This window comes from Candoia aspera, chromosome 4 (genome assembly GCF_035149785.1).
Source record: "Candoia aspera isolate rCanAsp1 chromosome 4, rCanAsp1.hap2, whole genome shotgun sequence".
NCBI lineage: Eukaryota > Metazoa > Chordata > Lepidosauria > Squamata > Boidae > Candoia > Candoia aspera.
Genome location: NC_086156.1, coordinates 26,269,693 through 26,285,891, shown reverse-complemented (window position 1 = coordinate 26,285,891; position 16,199 = coordinate 26,269,693). Strand labels below are relative to the sequence as shown.

Here is a 16,199-nt window from a genome sequence, read left to right as displayed (position 1 = left end):
TGCTCACTGCCATCAAGGTGACCTTCCGAAGGGCTTGCACCTTTTTCTTCCTCCCTTCCTTTTCCTAGAAGATCCTATTAGAAGTACAGTATATTCTCCTCTCGCTCTTTGCTCAATAGAACTTTTTCGGCTGTGAGATAATCTTGTGGAGGCAGAGGTCTTTGTAAACATGTGCATAGCGGTGTACCGTTTTGATAGCGTAAGAAGATTCCCCCCCCCCCCCCACGTGTGTATTTGAGTCGGTCGGAGCCCTCTTTCCTTGAGGTTTGCTCGGCTTTTGTCCGGCGTGTTTTAGCGTCCGAGGCCAACGAGCGGCTCCTGCAGAGGGACCTCTTGCCCTTCAGTGTCTGTCGGTCCCAGTTTCACCGCCTTTTCCCCGGGGATTTTATTTTCACCTCGCCTTCCCCCCTCTCCTTGGAAAAAGGCGCTAGCCCTTAGGATCGCTCTCCGTTCTTTGGGGCGGCAGCGAGGGCCTCGTCTTTCCTAACTGCCCGGCCTTCCTCCCAGCACCAGCATGTGTGCGGGTAGGCAACTATGGCCAGAGAAGAGCGCTCCCTCCAGGGAGCCGCGAGGGAGACCAGACCTTGCGGGAGGAGGGCAGGATAGCAGGGAATAATGCCACCAAGCTGCTTCCCTAACAAAGATTATATATGCATATGCATATGTATAGATATACTGTATAAATAGACAGATAGACAGACAGACAGACAGACAGACAGACAGACAGACAGACAGTTAGATATAATCAACGGCGTTTTTAAGCTCCGTTCTTAAAAACAGTCCTCCCCCTCCTTTCCTCCCCTTCCAAGCCACACTGGGGCAGCCGCAGGAGGCGGGCGGAGAACCGGGAGAAGAGCATTCCTGTGGGTGCCGAATGGCTCCAGGGCTGCGCCACAAGGGCTGCCGAGAGAGACCCAGACCGGAGAGAGCGCGAGCCCGCAACCTCCGCCGGCCTTGATCTCGGGCCGGAGCTCCACCCAGGAAATCCCTCCCCCCATTCCCCTCCTCCCAGACACCCACAGGCGCATCCACCCAGCAGCTCGTCGCGCGCTCCTGGGACGAGGCAAGCGAGGTCACGCGCTCTCCCAACACGGCACGACCCGTCGGCAGCCGGGAGCGTTCTCCGTCGGGTCTGCTCGCCGCGCTGCCCGGGAACGTCGCGGCTGTAGCCTTGCACCTTCGGCGGGCGCGGGAATAGAACGGGCTGTCCACCTTCTTCCTTCTCCGCGCTCGCCTCGCCCTTCGTGGGACGCTCTCTGGCTTCCCTGGCGCATCTGCCTCGAATGGCTCGGAGCCCCTAGGCCACTCTGCCTTGGCGTTTGCAGACCCTTTGCCTTCCCTCCTTCGCCACAAAGGAGCGCCTTGCAGGCTTCCCGTTCACTGAAACCCCACTTGGAAGATCTTTTAATTATGAGAAAGGGGGCAAAGCGTTTCGCCCCCGCCTCCATACACATTGGGAAAACACAGGCCGTTGCAACGACGACAGATTTTAGGCAGATGGGGAACAAAGGCCGATTCCACGGGTACGCCTGAGTGGAATCTGCCAACTAGTCCGAGTTCACCCTCGGTGGGCGTTTTCCACCAGATTGTGGCCTCCTTCTTGCCCCAAAGTTCTGCAAAGTTAGAATGGGTTAGCTTTCCCCATCTAACTATGAGTGCTGGGTGGCAACTCCTATCGTTCCCAGCCACCATGGCCATGTCGGCTGCGGGCGATGAGGACTGTAGTTCCACCCAGTTGGAGGTCGCCCGTTTCGGGTTTATTTCGCCTGTTTGGAATAAAACAACCATCAAAGTCCACGAGCCTTAGGCCCGCACCTTCCGTTCTTGGCTGGGAAGCGGGACGAGGCAGGGCGGCTGTCGAGAAGTGGGCAGGTTTTATCACTTCGGAAAAGGCCCGGCGAGCGATAACGAAGGTGCGGGACTCCCTTCCCCCAGGCGGCTAAGCAGACGTTAATTCGGTTATCTGCTTCGTGGGTCAGCCCCGCGGATGGAGGTGTGGGCATGCGGGCACATGGGTGTGCGCACGCTGGGAAGCTGGTGGTGCAGTAGCAGGCGGAGGAGTCATCTTCCTCACCTTCCTCCTCCTCCTCCTCATAGTAATAATCGCCTGGCCGAGCTTAATATTAGTATAATCGTCTGCCAGAACTATCCTTCTGTCCTTGTGGGGCCCGATTCTCGCCCCAGACCGAATTTCATGAGCAAATAAACGCCAGCAGTGACGACCTTCAACCAAAGGAAAACACGCCTTCACGAGGCCGGAGACTTTCGCGCCTTCTCCAGGCCGGAGGGAGCTCCGTTTGGCAGAAGTCAAGGTTCGCGCTCTGCCAGGCGGTCCGCGGCGTTTTGGGGAAACCCTTCATTGGCGTAAACCTGACCGCAGGGCAGCAGAAGGTGGGAAGGAGGAGAAGCGACGGTGACAGAATCCGAAGACACCTCCGCCCCACCTCCCCTTCCGGCTGTGCTTGGCCGGCCTTCCATTCAGGGCCACCGCGCCCTTCCTGGGCGCCCTCCGGCAGTTCAGGGAGTCGTCTGTGCACCGGCGCTGCGGCCAGGACCCCTTCGGGCCTTTCTTGGGGCGCGCGCCTGCCCCCCACACCACCCCACTGCCGCTGACACGCTCTTCCTTTTTCCTCGAGGGTTGAGCTAGGAGGGCAGCTGCAAGGGGAGGGGTGTCCTCAAGGAAGGCAGGAAGCGGGGACCCCATTCGGAGCCGAATTTTGGAGCCCACCAGCAACAAAGAGACCAAAGGAGCTTACGCAAACGTCATCCCGTCCTTCGAGAGGATCCACTAGTCCTGGTTCAATGCGGCCACTAGAGCCCCACACGAAGTTCGAAACGGGGCGGGGGGCGGGGGGGCGGTTGTGCTGGAAATGAGAAAACGTCAGTTGCTTGATCCCAATGCAGATTCCTAAAACACAGGCCTTGGCTCAGCGCCGTACACCAGTTTCACTCAGAGGCGATTCACGCCTGCACCTAATTAGGCTCAAGTAAAGCTGACACGGCTTACGTGGGTTAGATAACTTCTCTGGGTCTCATTCTCTCTGGCTCCCCCGTAAGACTGACACCAGTCCTAAGGACCTGACCTGGCAACGTTCCCTTCCTAGCAACCTGCTTAGAAAAAAGGAAGGCAATGCTCTACCCTTAATGTTCTTTGTTAAATGTCCTTATTGTTATGCCCTTGATTTCACGGGAGCCGTTTGCAAGGCTAAGTGGATCAGGTTCGCGGTGTTGCGTGTGAAAATGTGCAAGTATGTAAACGTGGTGGTTAGATCAAGTACCTGCTTTTGATGGTTGGGAATAGTCTTTGCATTCCGCATTTACTCAGTACCCCAGACAATAGAAGAGAACTCTAACCTTCAGCAGGCTGCTTTGTTTAATTAATTGCAATTAAGACCTTGACCGGATAATTGCCCGTTGGGCTCCCGAGGGCTCGTCCAATGGGAGAATGTGCAGGAGGAAAACGGGTCTTTGGAACGTGGAGATAGAATCTCGAGGACATTCTTTCTAAGGATAATAACCTCGCCAAGGCGAACAATAGATGCCACTGTTCAATGCATGCATTTGCCTTAAATAAAACAGAATCCCTGGATTATCACGGTCTAATCCTAAAGGGTACTAGAGGATCAGACTGCGATCCTCTTAAATATGGAAATAAAGACCCTTCTTGAAATTATGGTTTATAGGTGCATCTGGTGAATGCAAGGACGGTTGGCCAAGAACCACTGGGATCTATGGCAGTCTACGGCAATCGGAATCTCGCATTTGGAAAATTTTCCGCTGGGCCAAGCAGCCGCGAGGAAGGGGTCAGTTGCTCTTCTGTCTTCAATGGGCGCTTCCCCGAGGTATCTGGCTGTCCGCGCTTGGAGGCAGGCTGCTGTACCCTGATCTAACCCAGCGGGGCTTTTATGCAGTGGTGCCATCAGAGCGGGACTGTGGGGCCAGAAGTCAAGGTCCTATCGGAGGAATGACGGGGGAGGGGAGACGCGCCGAGCAGGGCCGGGCTGACCTCCTTCGAGGGAAGAACCTTCGCTGCTGTTCTTAGTGTTGGGATCCAAGAAGGCTCCATTTGGAATCAATAGTATTGAGTTTGACTCAGTGGAAGCAAGATTATTTCGGCTCAGGCCCGGCGAGGAAAAGGACCCGAAGCCTGCAGAGACTTTCTCCCTCCCCCAACCGTTCACTCTCAAGGTATATCCGGAACGGAGCTCCGGTGGCGGATTTCACGCTCTCTGGCGCGGGCGCGCCTCCGGAAAGCCACTGCTGTCGTTGGCGATTCCACAACAAAGCACCAATCGCCCGCTCGCCCGCCCAGCCTTGCACCCCTGATTTGCTCGGTTTTTAACTCTCGCTCTTCTTCTTCTACCCTGTGTCAGCCCAGACTCCCCCCTTCTTTTAGCCCTCCACATTTTGATTTAATCGCTCCTGTTCGCATTTCACTTTTGTATTTTCCCCCTCTTCCTCTATCATTACACATTGAGTGCCCCGTGAAATTACAATTGTACATTTTCTGCTCAGCAACCCATTGGTAGCGGAGGGGGGAGAGAGGAGAGGGGGAAGAGGTCTAAATAATGGCCGAATTAGCCCTACTGGACAGTTTCAGATGCAACACTCTGTAATAATTATATTGCAGGCTGGATTAGGATGCTATTATCATAATCTGGACGTTTACAATTATCCGTAATTTGCAAAGATGCGCCAGGTCTTGATTACAGCGTTTTTTTTTTTATCAAGCTAACCATCACTAAACAGTGACAGTAATAACAGCTAATTTTGCTGGCAATATAAGAGGTGCTGGGGTGTGCAAACAATTTCACACCTGGATCTGCTCAGTCAACCAAGAATCTAGAGAAAGAGCTTCTGCCCTGAGACACAGAAAAAAAAAAATCCTCCACTGCTTCTCTTCTCTCTAGATTTCCTTAGACCCTCATCTCCGCTTAACAGGTTTGCATGGGGGTAAGTCGTTCGTCTGGGTTGGGTGAGGTTTCTTGGGATTTTAAATCTTCTGTCGACTTCCGCATATTCCTTCAGCTTTTACCCTTTATACTGAAATGATAGTTGCTTTTAAAAAAGAAAAAAGAAAGAAGGAAAAGAATAGTTATTTAGCCGCTCTATGGTTGCTCCCTTCTCCGGAGTAGACCTCACCGAATCAAGCGAGAACAAGGAGCGCTTGTCTGTGGTTTGTTTGCCCGCCTGTCTTCTCCCCTGATTGGGACTTTGGGAGATCAAGGTGGGTGCCTCCGGAAGGCAGCCTTCTGCCCGCCGCTCCGTTGACTCGACATCGCGATGCTCCACGATTCACGTGGCGTTCAGAAAGAGTGGCTGCGTTCCCACGACCCACTGAACCCCGAACCAGCCAACCACATTTGAGACTAGGGCCATGGGAATCCAGCCTACTGGTGAGTTGATGGTTCAGCGAGTCGTGCGAATCCAAACGGCTGGGTTAATTGACTAAATCCTGGTTCAGTCCTGCCAGCGCAGTCGGTATGGATTTGTGGGGGAGGGGAAGGGGAGTATTGGGGAGAGGAAGAAGGCGCCTCAAAACGGACAGGAGGAGGTCACAATGATTTCAATAGCAAGGGAGGGTCGTTTGCTCGGAAGTTGCCACGCCGGACCTTCACTTTCAGTTTTGTGAAGATTTATGTTCCCGGTCGGCATTTCGAGGTCCACTCCTGAGTAGCCCCATTGTAAAAGAGCGAATCCACCGTGAGCCGGTGCGTGTGTGGAGCATGTTTACAGCTTTCTTATAGCTTCAGTGCGCTAAGAATAAGAATATATAAGAATAAATCCTAGCTTTTTAAGCATCCTTAACATCTGGCTGTAAATGCCACTGGGCTTTTTCTCCCTGCTAAATGTGCTTAGGAACGGGGTGTTGAGAGAGGAGCGAGCTCATTCCGGATCCTCTTTTTTCTTCTTAAGTTCTCAGTTATAGGGTTCCCCAGCGCTCCCCGCCGCCCCACCCACTCAGATGCTTTGAAGCTGCTGAAATCTCGGTACTCTCTTCTTAAACTGCAGTTCCCTTGTACTCCTGGTTCGAGACTTTTGAATGAGAAATCATTGCCACTTATTTCAGCAGCCTTTCGGCTTGTGTTCTTCTCCTGCTCCAAGCCTTTTCTCAGCTGTTGGGGGAAAGTTAAAGGCCGCTTCTGATGGAGGTCATCAGGCCAGGTGGCAGAGCATCGGGTTGGTAAAACAAGTTCAACAGATTGCAGAAGTCTTTTTTTGTTTTGTTTTGTTGTCAGAAAGTTCGGTGACTCTGGCTTGGACAAATTCAGTGGGCCTGGCTCATCTTCCCCTCCCCGCTCTCCCGCCCCACGATTTCAGTGGAGATTTATTGAATGCTTTTGAGGAACAATTGCTACGCAAGAGCGAGCCGGATTCTCAAGGGCGTTTTGCCTTCGGTTTCAATGGAAGACCCACTTTGCTTCCCCGCTCTTAAGTCTGCAAGTTTCCCACTGAACCTTCCTTCACAGCGTTCTTTCTTGTTCAGAAGAATTCTGGCATTAGAAAGAGATGTCACTTGTCTGATTCCGCATTCATACCTGGCAACCGAGAGGGGCTTCACTGGACGGGGCGGGGGCTCGTGTGGGATATAAAGAGGCTGCTGATGGACAGCAGGAAAAACTCTCTTCTTGAGAAGTCTTACGCTCTAGTCGAATGGCAGGTTTGTCCTACTCCTGTCGGCAGATGCCTCTGTAGTGGAACCTGCGCCCTCCCTCAGAGACAGCCTGGGAATCCGTTTGGTGGGTAGAACCGGAACCTCAACAACCTCTTGCTGCTAAAGGCCCAATGCAGAATTCCCCCTATCCTCTCTTGCTGATCTAACAGCCCTTTTAAAAAAAGAAGCACATTAGATTTTCCACATCCCACTTCTAAACAGGTTTAGCCAGGTGGAGAGTGGAGACAGGTGAAAAGGTGCACATCTTTCTCCTTTATTTCCACTCCATTGAAAAAAAATTGGGGGCTTAAGACGGCTCCAGCGATTTAAATGAGCTAACCTGATAAGTTACCTAGAATAGCCTTCTGTTTTGGAGGAAATAGACTGCTTTTGACTGTGGAGTGGAGGGTGGGGAAGGGGGGCATTACTCGTGGCTGGATAGATCAAACAGCCCTCTCCAGAAACCGGTTGAGGTGAAAGAAACCAACAACATGGCATAAAACTGGTTAAAGGCTGAGGTGCAAAGCATGATCATTCCCGGCAGGGCGTCACGTCCTAATTTCAGTAGCATGGGAGCTGCGTCTTGTATCACCTCGATCCCAAAGATATAGTTGTCTAGCACTGAGGCCTATCCATCGCAGTGGAAGTATGCTGAGAAGCTGGGATCTTCCGCTCTCTTCCCCGGCTTGTGGCTTTGCTTCCCCATTTTCCTGTGGCTCCTCTGGTTTTAAGGATTATTCTTCCTCAGGAAAACTTTGGGGAAGGGATAGCTGGCTCATCCATGACAGGCGTGGATGCTCTTGGTAAATGTGCGGTAGCTTTTGCTCCCTAACACGAATCAGAACCAGTCAGTGAACCCCACAACCAGCTGTACCTCAGAATTCTCTTCCATTCTTCCTAGCATTATAATTTTGGTTAATTTTCAATTTTAGGTCCTATGTCTCTGCAATTTGTGTATGAATAACAGAATAATTTCCCTCTTTTGTTTCGCCTTTCCTGTTCCTGAATCTAAATAAAGATGGCTTTTTAGTATTAAAAGTGGAAGAAAATTACAGGTAATTATCTTTGACGGTAAAAACGCTGTAATCAGCAGGCTACATGAAAAATTACTCTAATTATGGCTGCATTTAAGAGAATGGGGGAAAAAAACCTTCTTATGGATAAAAACCTTAAATTGTCCCCAATGTCTGCTTCAAATTGGATGGCACTGCAGCTGGGGGCTTTGTTCACAATTGATCCTGGGGAGAGCTGAACCCAAAGTTTCACAGTAGGCATGGGGAGGGGGGAGCCAAAAAAGAAAAGAAAAACATTTTCCCCCCTCCAAATGTAACAATGCGAATGGTAGAAAATGACAAGACTTGATCGGTTTTAAGCCATTCTGAAGACTGACTGAGCGTGGAAGTTACTCAACAAAAAACCGGCGCTGGTATATTGGTAAGTAGTCTTGGCTTTTGTGTCTAATTATAGTGACTGTCCTTTTGCACAACTGTATGTAGCTGTCATTATATGCAGCACTCCGAAAATCTCCATTGACTTCTGATAAATGGCTCAGTGGTTTCAAGGTTCATAATTTGAAGGATGCCCAGGGCTGTAGCCATTAATTCTCGCAGTATGGGGCATCCTGCTTGTGTGACGAAAGGGGCTTTTCATGGTGGATGATTTCTCGCTTTGGCACCACCTCGCAAGGATATCATTCGCGGCGGACCCTGCTGGAGAAGCCGGGAGCGCTCTCCCAGCCCCGGGGAACAGGAGGCAACGCTGGCTGTCTGCCCGGGGAACGACCGGCCACAAGGCCACTCCCCTGCACACCAAGGCGGGCGACCATGGGGCGCGAGTGTGTGTGTGTGTGTGGGGGGGGGCAAAATCGGCCCCCGGTAGAAGAACTGCCGGAAGCCTTGAGGCGGGTGGCCCGAACGTCGAGAAGTGCGCGCGTACGCAGGTAGACCTGGGAAGATTGCCGTGCCAGGTGGCTTACAGGGAGAGAACCCACTCTAAAGCAAGGCTCCCCCGAAAGTTAGCCTGGGCTGGGCAGGATGGCGTCGCCTTGAATCCACCCTCGGTGGATCCAGAAATCCTTCCTATAGGAAATAATCTGGGCCGATAAGAGTGGGAAGGAAGGAAGGCGAGGTGGTCCCCAAAGAGACCCGACTTTATGACTGCTTTGTGCGCGGGTGTGCCTGTGGGTATCTGCCTCCCTACTGGCCGCCACCTGCTGCAGGGATGAACCCTCCAGGCAGACCTCCCCACCCCTTACCCTGGGCTCTTCTGGCGCTGCTCTGCTCCGGGAGAGCTCTGCGAAGCTTCCCTAGTCCGGCGCAGGCCAGCAAAGGCGGGCCACCGAGGATGCGGACTGAGAAGCGGCAGTCCTGGTTTGGCTACCCCGGAGGAGTCAAGCCCCAGCAGAAAGAGCCCTAAAGTATCCAACTACATTTAGGAAACGGGGGGAGCGGGGCGGGGGGGGGGCGTTGCAATCTTTTGTCCTCTGAAAAACCGGGGGAAAGGGAAGCCGAACGAGAAAGGATCTTGTCAACGCACAGAACCAAAGCAAGACTCTCACACATTTTGTGGCTTTTTACTCTATATATGAAAGCAGGAGACAAAACATACAAATATATATATATACAACTAAAATTCAACAATATTTACAACGTGACTGTTCGGCAGCTGAGAAATAACGCAGAAGTGTATGGGTAGCGGGGTTGTGGTCGGAATTTTAGCCTTTGGACTGGGCAGATTTTTGTTGCTTTCCCTGGACCTTCCCCCCTCCCCCCCAGGCGTAACCCATTGGAAAGGTTCCTTCTGGAAGCCCCCTCGAAATAAATAAAGGCGGCGCAAATGCGCGGCTCTAGTTGGTTGCAATGGGGCATGCGCAGGAGAACTTCTGGTCATTTTCAGATGCTTTAATTCGTTTCAAGTGGCTTATTGACTATCGGAAGAAAAGAAGGTGTGGGGGGGAGATTGGGAAAGGAAAGGCTCCTTTATAGCTAACAGTTCCGACCAAGATGCAAGATTGTGCTGTGTGTGTGTGTGTGTGTGTAAAATATTCTTATTAAACCAGATTTTCCCCCCTCCTCTCCCCCGCATGCTCGTCGCTTGGTGGTATTTTTTAATTCCTAAAGAAAAAAAATCTTCCCGCTGTCCAATTTATTTTGTTAATCTGGGTTTGGTGAATAAAAATAGGATAGCTTTGTTAGCTTCTTTTTCACTCGAAGGGATCTTTTTTAAGTTGCTGCGTGGTGGCCTGGTGCGGAAAGTCTGTAATTGTTCTTTGCTTTGACTTGTACTCCCAGTAAGGCTCGGTGCCTCTGAATCCCCGACAAAATATCCCATAGAGAAGCATCTGACGTGGGACTCTACGCAAATGGTCTCTTTCTGGTCAAGATCAATCGCTGAGGTTAAAGGCCAGGGAAGACAGAACAGAACCGCCCCAGCCTGTCTTCCTTGCCACGCGCTCCCGATTCACCCGGAGTCCCAGGAGCTGCCCCCCTCGGCCAAGCCCAGCGGTTGTTCTTGGACCGTTCACATCATTTGTGGTCTCTGCATTGTGTCTTGATGTGGAGAAGAGTACCAGTGAGAATAGCCGGGCATGTAGCTGTTGGGAGGCATGTTGACTCCTTTGGCCGAGGCTGAAACGTCCCAGACAGGAGGCAGACCTGGAGAACGGGGTGAGAGGGTAGCCGAGCCAGGCAGGGGGTCGTTCTCGTGGGGATTGCTGCCTTGCTTGAGCAATTTCTTAAACTTGGAGCGCTTATTCTGGAACCAGATTTTTACCTGCAACCAACAAGCGAAGAAGTCATAGAAAGGCCTATAGAGCCCCAGTTCAAGAGCAGCAGGGGAGGGAGGAGGACAAAGGGAAGTCCCTTTGAAATCTCCTTCCTTCCCTCTCTTCCTTGTGTTTGGAGCAATATGGCCCAGCTACCCTGAGCCATAAAGCCCAATATGCTACCCTCCGCACCACATCTTTCATTCTCATTGCTGCAGTTACCTGCAAAGAAGGAGGCTTAGGTAACTGAATTTTTCATTTTCATTTGTTTATTTTTAAGGGCCTTGTTCTTCTATAAGACCATTGCAACACACTCACTCATTCTGCTTGCTTATTTTGTATACGTCCATTGAGGGCATCTGCGCAGGTACATAAGTTACAGACGTGGATGGACTTGATATTCATCAATAGACTACACTGTATAATTAAAAACATGCAACAATCATTTTTATGAATGGGGAACGGATGGAATGCTCAGATTTTTTGTTATTTCAGGCAAAAGTGACTATCCACAATCTTGCTCCATATTGTAGTAGCTTCCCATCTCACACCCCATCCTTTGGTGCCTGGAACTGCCTTCTAGCAGACTTCTTTGCCTGAAGTGGTGCACCTCATCCTTCACTTTCAGTGGGATGAGCCTGCAATCCTGGAAACACATATTCAGCAGTTTCCCTGGTCAGCTGAATAAATCTGCTTAGGAAGGGGGTGCCACTTGGACTTGAAAGAGCTTTTAAGATCTGGCTCAAAATGACTCTGGCAGCTGGCTGGCTTCAGGGGGCCTAAATTGGTCTAAATCGCAAATACATCAGTTTGGTTGGGTGTCCAGCTTGGCTTATAAAAAAGTTATAGTTGAATCAAAAACAGCCCCTTTTCAGCAGGCCGTTTTGTGGTCAGCAGGAAAGGGCTGGAGAAATGAGGTTGATCTGCAGTTTAAGTGGAGATCACTGGCTTGATTTGAGCAATGTAAAACAAACAAACAAACAAAAAATCTAGGACCTGGGATGAGGGAGGAACTACAAATGTTACAGCAGACTTCAAAAGAAGAAAATAATAGATGGACAACAATGAGGCATGTGGCATTCAAATAGGGGTAACTGTTATTCTCAGGGGTAAAGCTGAGAATGTCCCTCTTTTCTCTGATAATGTTAATTTTCTAGTACATTTTAACCTGCTTGATAGAATACAAGTTCCTGTTTCTCCTGGCCACCAAGATCATGCTTATTACTTTAAAACATGGAATCTCAATTCTCTGTATTTATTCTTTGTTTGACTTAACATTCTTAACTGCAAGCGCTGGACACATATATGATTTATCCTCCTTCCCCCTTCCTGCCCAGAATGTAAATGCTGCCAGAACTTTAAAAAAAAAATCAAAAATTTTGTTGGCATTTATGAATCCAATTAACTGCTGTTATTTCTCTCTCCCAAGTCAATAGTACTTCATGTGTCATTCAGGCTTAGATTTGCAGAGAAACCAAGAACACATCAACCACATTTAACTGTAGCTTAACTTGTTCTAATTTTGTACACGCTTCCCTTTGATCGTCAGCCTCTATCACCACCTTTTGTACATTTAGCCTAAGGGCACCCACTGGATTCCAGTTACTCATCCAGGATAATTTACTATTGAATATCACTAAGGTAGGTGTGTTTTATTTGGGCCCAGAGGCTGTTCAGCATAGCCAGGACATTTCTACAGTATCAGACCAGGATGAAGACACTGTTCTACTCTTCCTACATCTAATACTTTACACATATATTTCTAAATGATCTTCTGAGCTTTCCATCTTAGTGATTATTCTATACTTGATATTTTGACTATAATAAAATAGATAAACAACCACATTCTGAGTTGGTTGATGTGCCCTTTTCTAAACACATCCTGGGAGGCTTCAGGTAGATCAGAGGCAAAGAAAAAGGAGGGAGATAGATAAACGAGATCTAGATTTCCAGATATCTCTATATACAGATAAGTGATATCTCATCAATGTATCTTAGATTATGTTTAAGTAGTCCACTGATCCTGATATGATCTTCTCCAGTTTATATTCTTAGCCCAAGGAGATTATGCATTTTAAATAATATCTTATTACTGCCGCTGCCGCCACCATCACCATGCTGGTCCTGACATTGGCTCCTCAGGGTGGCCAGGGCCTGGGAATTACCTGTGTCTGAGTAAGTCCCAAAGAAGCCGCCAACTCTGCTCTCTCCGGAAGTGCCAGGTACTGGGTCTGCTGGAAGCGGTGGTTTAATGCCTGCAGCTGCAGACTTGAGTAAATGGTTCGAGGCTTCCGGATCTTCTTCCCTTTCCCATTAAATCGGATCTCCCCATTTTCGATCACCGTGGTTTTTTGTTGATCTGCAATCAAAACGGAAAGTGCATTGGAAAGGAAAAAGGGCAGCCAAAGACATCCCACGCCTGCTGTTCATGTTGGGAGTGGGGTTAATAGCAGCTAGTGATAAAGCTGTCCCAAAATCATTGCTAAGCCTCTATGAGCAGTGGGGGGAGGGCAGGTAAATAAGGCAAACAGGCCACCAACATAGTCATCTACGCAACCCTTTTTAATGGTGAATTTGCTTTTACTTGCAAAATGACCTACTGGCTTTCCTGACATTTCTGCAGGCAAAAGCTTGTTATTAATTAATGATGCTCAGTAAACTGCACAGAGATGTTTCTTTCCCTCAAGTAAATAAATACTACTACTTGTGGGAACAATCCAGAGGTCTTCATTCCAGGACAAATTCAAGAATTGCAACAAGGAAATAATTTTAACGAAACACCCATTTCGAACTAGTTTATGGTTACTATGGTTATCTAAATACCACTCTAAACCACGTCTTTTTTTTTTCTGAACAGAAAGAAGCATACACTATCTGAACATTTCCTTTAATATTCACATTCTTTATGGAAACACAGGTTAATTTATACCCTGTCCATATTTCTCTCTCAGTAAATAAATGCAGAGAAATTGCGAGAACTGTTTGTTCAGACAGATGTCCACAGTCAAATATAGGAAGGAACCCTTTCACATTGACAATATTGTTGATTTGGTCACTGTGATTGGTTTCTTAAAATATTTATTACAGATTAGCTTAGTAGATAGATGGATAAACAATACATATATAAATTGAATTTTTACAAAGTATTTCCCATGGCTGGGGACACATCTTCCCTCTGCTGCAAGCCACCTGAGGTTATTTGTGTCTGACTCTCTCTAATCTTTCTTTCTTTCTTTCTTTCTTTCTTTCTTTCTTTCTTTCTTTCTTTCTTTCTTTCTTTCTTTCTTTCTTTCTTTCCCTTCCTTCCTTCCTTCCTTCCTTCCTTCCTTCCTTCCTTCCTCCCTCCCTCCCTTCCTTCCTTCCTTCCTTCCTTCCTTCCTTCCCTCTTGCCTCCCCTCCCCATCTCCCAGCAAAGGAGGAACTGCCGTGGCCCACCTGCCTTTGGCTGAGGAGAGATTCCTTTTCATAGGTAGCCTGTCACTTTTGCCCAAATCTGTTACAGTACCCACCACTACAGGAGAAGGCAGATGGCCCACTGCTCTTTCTAAAATAATTCTGCGGTGCAGGCCGCCGCAGGGAAAGGACATCCATGGGCTAAACAAACATTCATTAAAAAAAAAAACCAAACAAACAAACGAACTGTTATGGTTCTCCTGAACTGCGGAAGGTCACTCTGGTCCTAGCGAATGGTCTGTAGGAATACAAGCTGCTGCAATCCACCGTCCATTTGACAGCGTTCAAGTGCATGGCAGTGCCGAAACAAAACGCGCGCTTGAACATTCTCACGAGCACCGGGGTTCTGGCTCCCTTATAGGCACTCGTGTGGATCCGAGAGTGAAAGTCCGTGAGCTGACGATCCGGGACGTGCCGGTGCAGTAAAGGAAGTCAGGAAAGGGGGAGGGGGAGCTGCAAATGGCCAGCACACTTACTTAAAAGTAAGTCCCACTGAACTGCTTGCGATTCCCTTCCCGGAGAAGCAGACTCCGGATCGGGCAGAGGAGATGTCATTTCAGAGAGACCTGCTGCGCGAAAGCAGGGGTGAAAAAGCCGAGCATCTCCGTCCACAAACGAAGGAATTGGAAGCCAGGTCCTGCGGATTGCCTGGGCGCTCACTTGCCAGGAAGCGTGCATCGGAATGGGGAGGACGGGTGAGAAGAAAGCGGGGAAACAAAGTGGGAAAGGGAGAAGCGAGAAGAAACGCACTGCAGGCAAGGAAAAAGGTGCAGCAAGGAACGGGGAGTCAGAAAGAGGGAGGAACGGATAGAGAGCGAAAAGGGAAGGAAGGAAGGAAGGAAGGAAGGAAGGAAGGAAGGAAGGAAGGAAGGAAGGAAGGAAGGAAGGAAGGAAGGAAGGAAGACAGGCCATCGGGGCGGGCGGCGGAGGCGCGGGGGGCCTTGGCTGAGATCCGCGCGCGCGTCCGTGTCACCCACCTGCGTCGTCCGGCCGCGTCTGGCTGCCCGCGCTGCCGCCGCCGCTCCCGCCGCCGCTGCCGCCGCCGTGGTAGGACTGGAGGTAAGGGCTGTGCTGCGAGTGGCTCACGTAGGGGTAGGCGGCGGCGGCGGCGGCGGCGGCGGCGGCGAGCGAGCGGTGGCTATAGGAGTTGGCGCCGGCCGGGCCGGCCGGGTAGGGCGCGGCGTGGTGGTGGTGGTGGTGGTGGTGGTGGTGGTGCGGGTGCTGGTGGTGCGGATGCGAGTGCGAGGCCGGCGCCGCCGAGTGCAGGCAGTGGAGCGGGTAGTGGGCGCCCGCCATGGCCGCCGCCGGCGAGGTCTGCTGCTGCTGCTGCTGCTGCTGCTGCTGCTGCGCCGCCGAGTGTGAGGAGCCGCCGGGCGCCTGTGCCACTGGAGGCTGCGGCGGCGGCGGCGGCGGCGGCTGGGGAGGCTGCTGAGGCGCCGGCGGCTGCGGCGGCGGCGGCGGCTGCTGCCCGAACTCCATGAAGGCGGATTTGGACGAGTCCTGCGCTTCCAGCCCGTCAGCCATCGTAGTCATGGTCATCATCCAAGTTGGGCAGCCAGCGACGAGCGCCTCTGCCCGGCTCGGCGCCCCCTCGCGCTCCCGCCACCTTCGAGGGAGCTTATTAGCCTGCGCCGGGCGGGAATTAGCGCCGGGGCTCGCGCGCTATATTTTCCCCCCCTTTTCCCTCCTTTCCCCCCCCCTTTCTCCCCGCTTTTGGCGAGTGTGTGTATCTTTGGGGGGGTTGAGGTGGGAGAAAGGAGAGAGCGTGCGAGAGCAATAGGGGGAGAGGGGCCTTGTTAACTGAGGGAGGGGTGAAGGGGAGGCGTGTGCGAGGCGCTGGGGAGGGAGAGGAGAGAAGGAGAAGGAGAGGGAGAGGAAGGGAAGCAGGGAAGGAGGGGGCAGGAAGAGAGGGACGCGCTGCCGAGTCCTCTTTCCTGGAGCTTCTCCCCCCCTCTCCTGCCCTCCAGCCAGCAACTTGGGGGTTTCTCCCCTTCCCTCTCCCCCCTGGCCCTTGTTCTTTTCTGGGTTGGGGACTGTTTTGACGCCCTTGAGTCCGGGTGTCTCTACGCTTAAAGCTGGTGGAGTTTAAGACAGATATTTCTTGTCTTTTTCTTTTTTCTTTTTAAGGTGGATTTATTCTCTTAAAGTTGAGCTTCTGCTTTTAGGCTTCAGGCAAGAAAAGGAGGGGGGGGAACGGAATACAACACGCGCGCGCGCTTGAGCGCACACGCCCTCCAAATAAATAAATAAATAAACGCCCCAAGTCGACTGGTTTGTCTCCAAAGGGCAGCGGCTCCCCATTGGTCACTCAACCCCTGACGTCACCAA

The 16,199-nt window shown here is 50.9% G+C and overlaps 1 protein-coding gene across 1 annotated transcript; it reads right to left on the bottom strand.

Moving 5' to 3' along the window:
• Window positions 1–10,146: 10,146 nt before the first annotated feature.
• Window positions 10,147–15,413, bottom strand: DLX6 (distal-less homeobox 6). The gene is made up of 4 exons (XM_063301928.1): window positions 15,258–15,413; window positions 14,849–15,206; window positions 12,584–12,777; window positions 10,147–10,426 (listed from the first exon to the last, which is right to left on the bottom strand). The coding sequence occupies exons 1-4, from the start codon at window positions 15,411–15,413 to the stop codon at window positions 10,175–10,177; spliced, it is 960 nt and encodes a 319-aa protein (XP_063157998.1). The 3' UTR covers window positions 10,147–10,174.
• Between the last annotated feature and the right edge of the window lie 786 nt (window positions 15,414–16,199).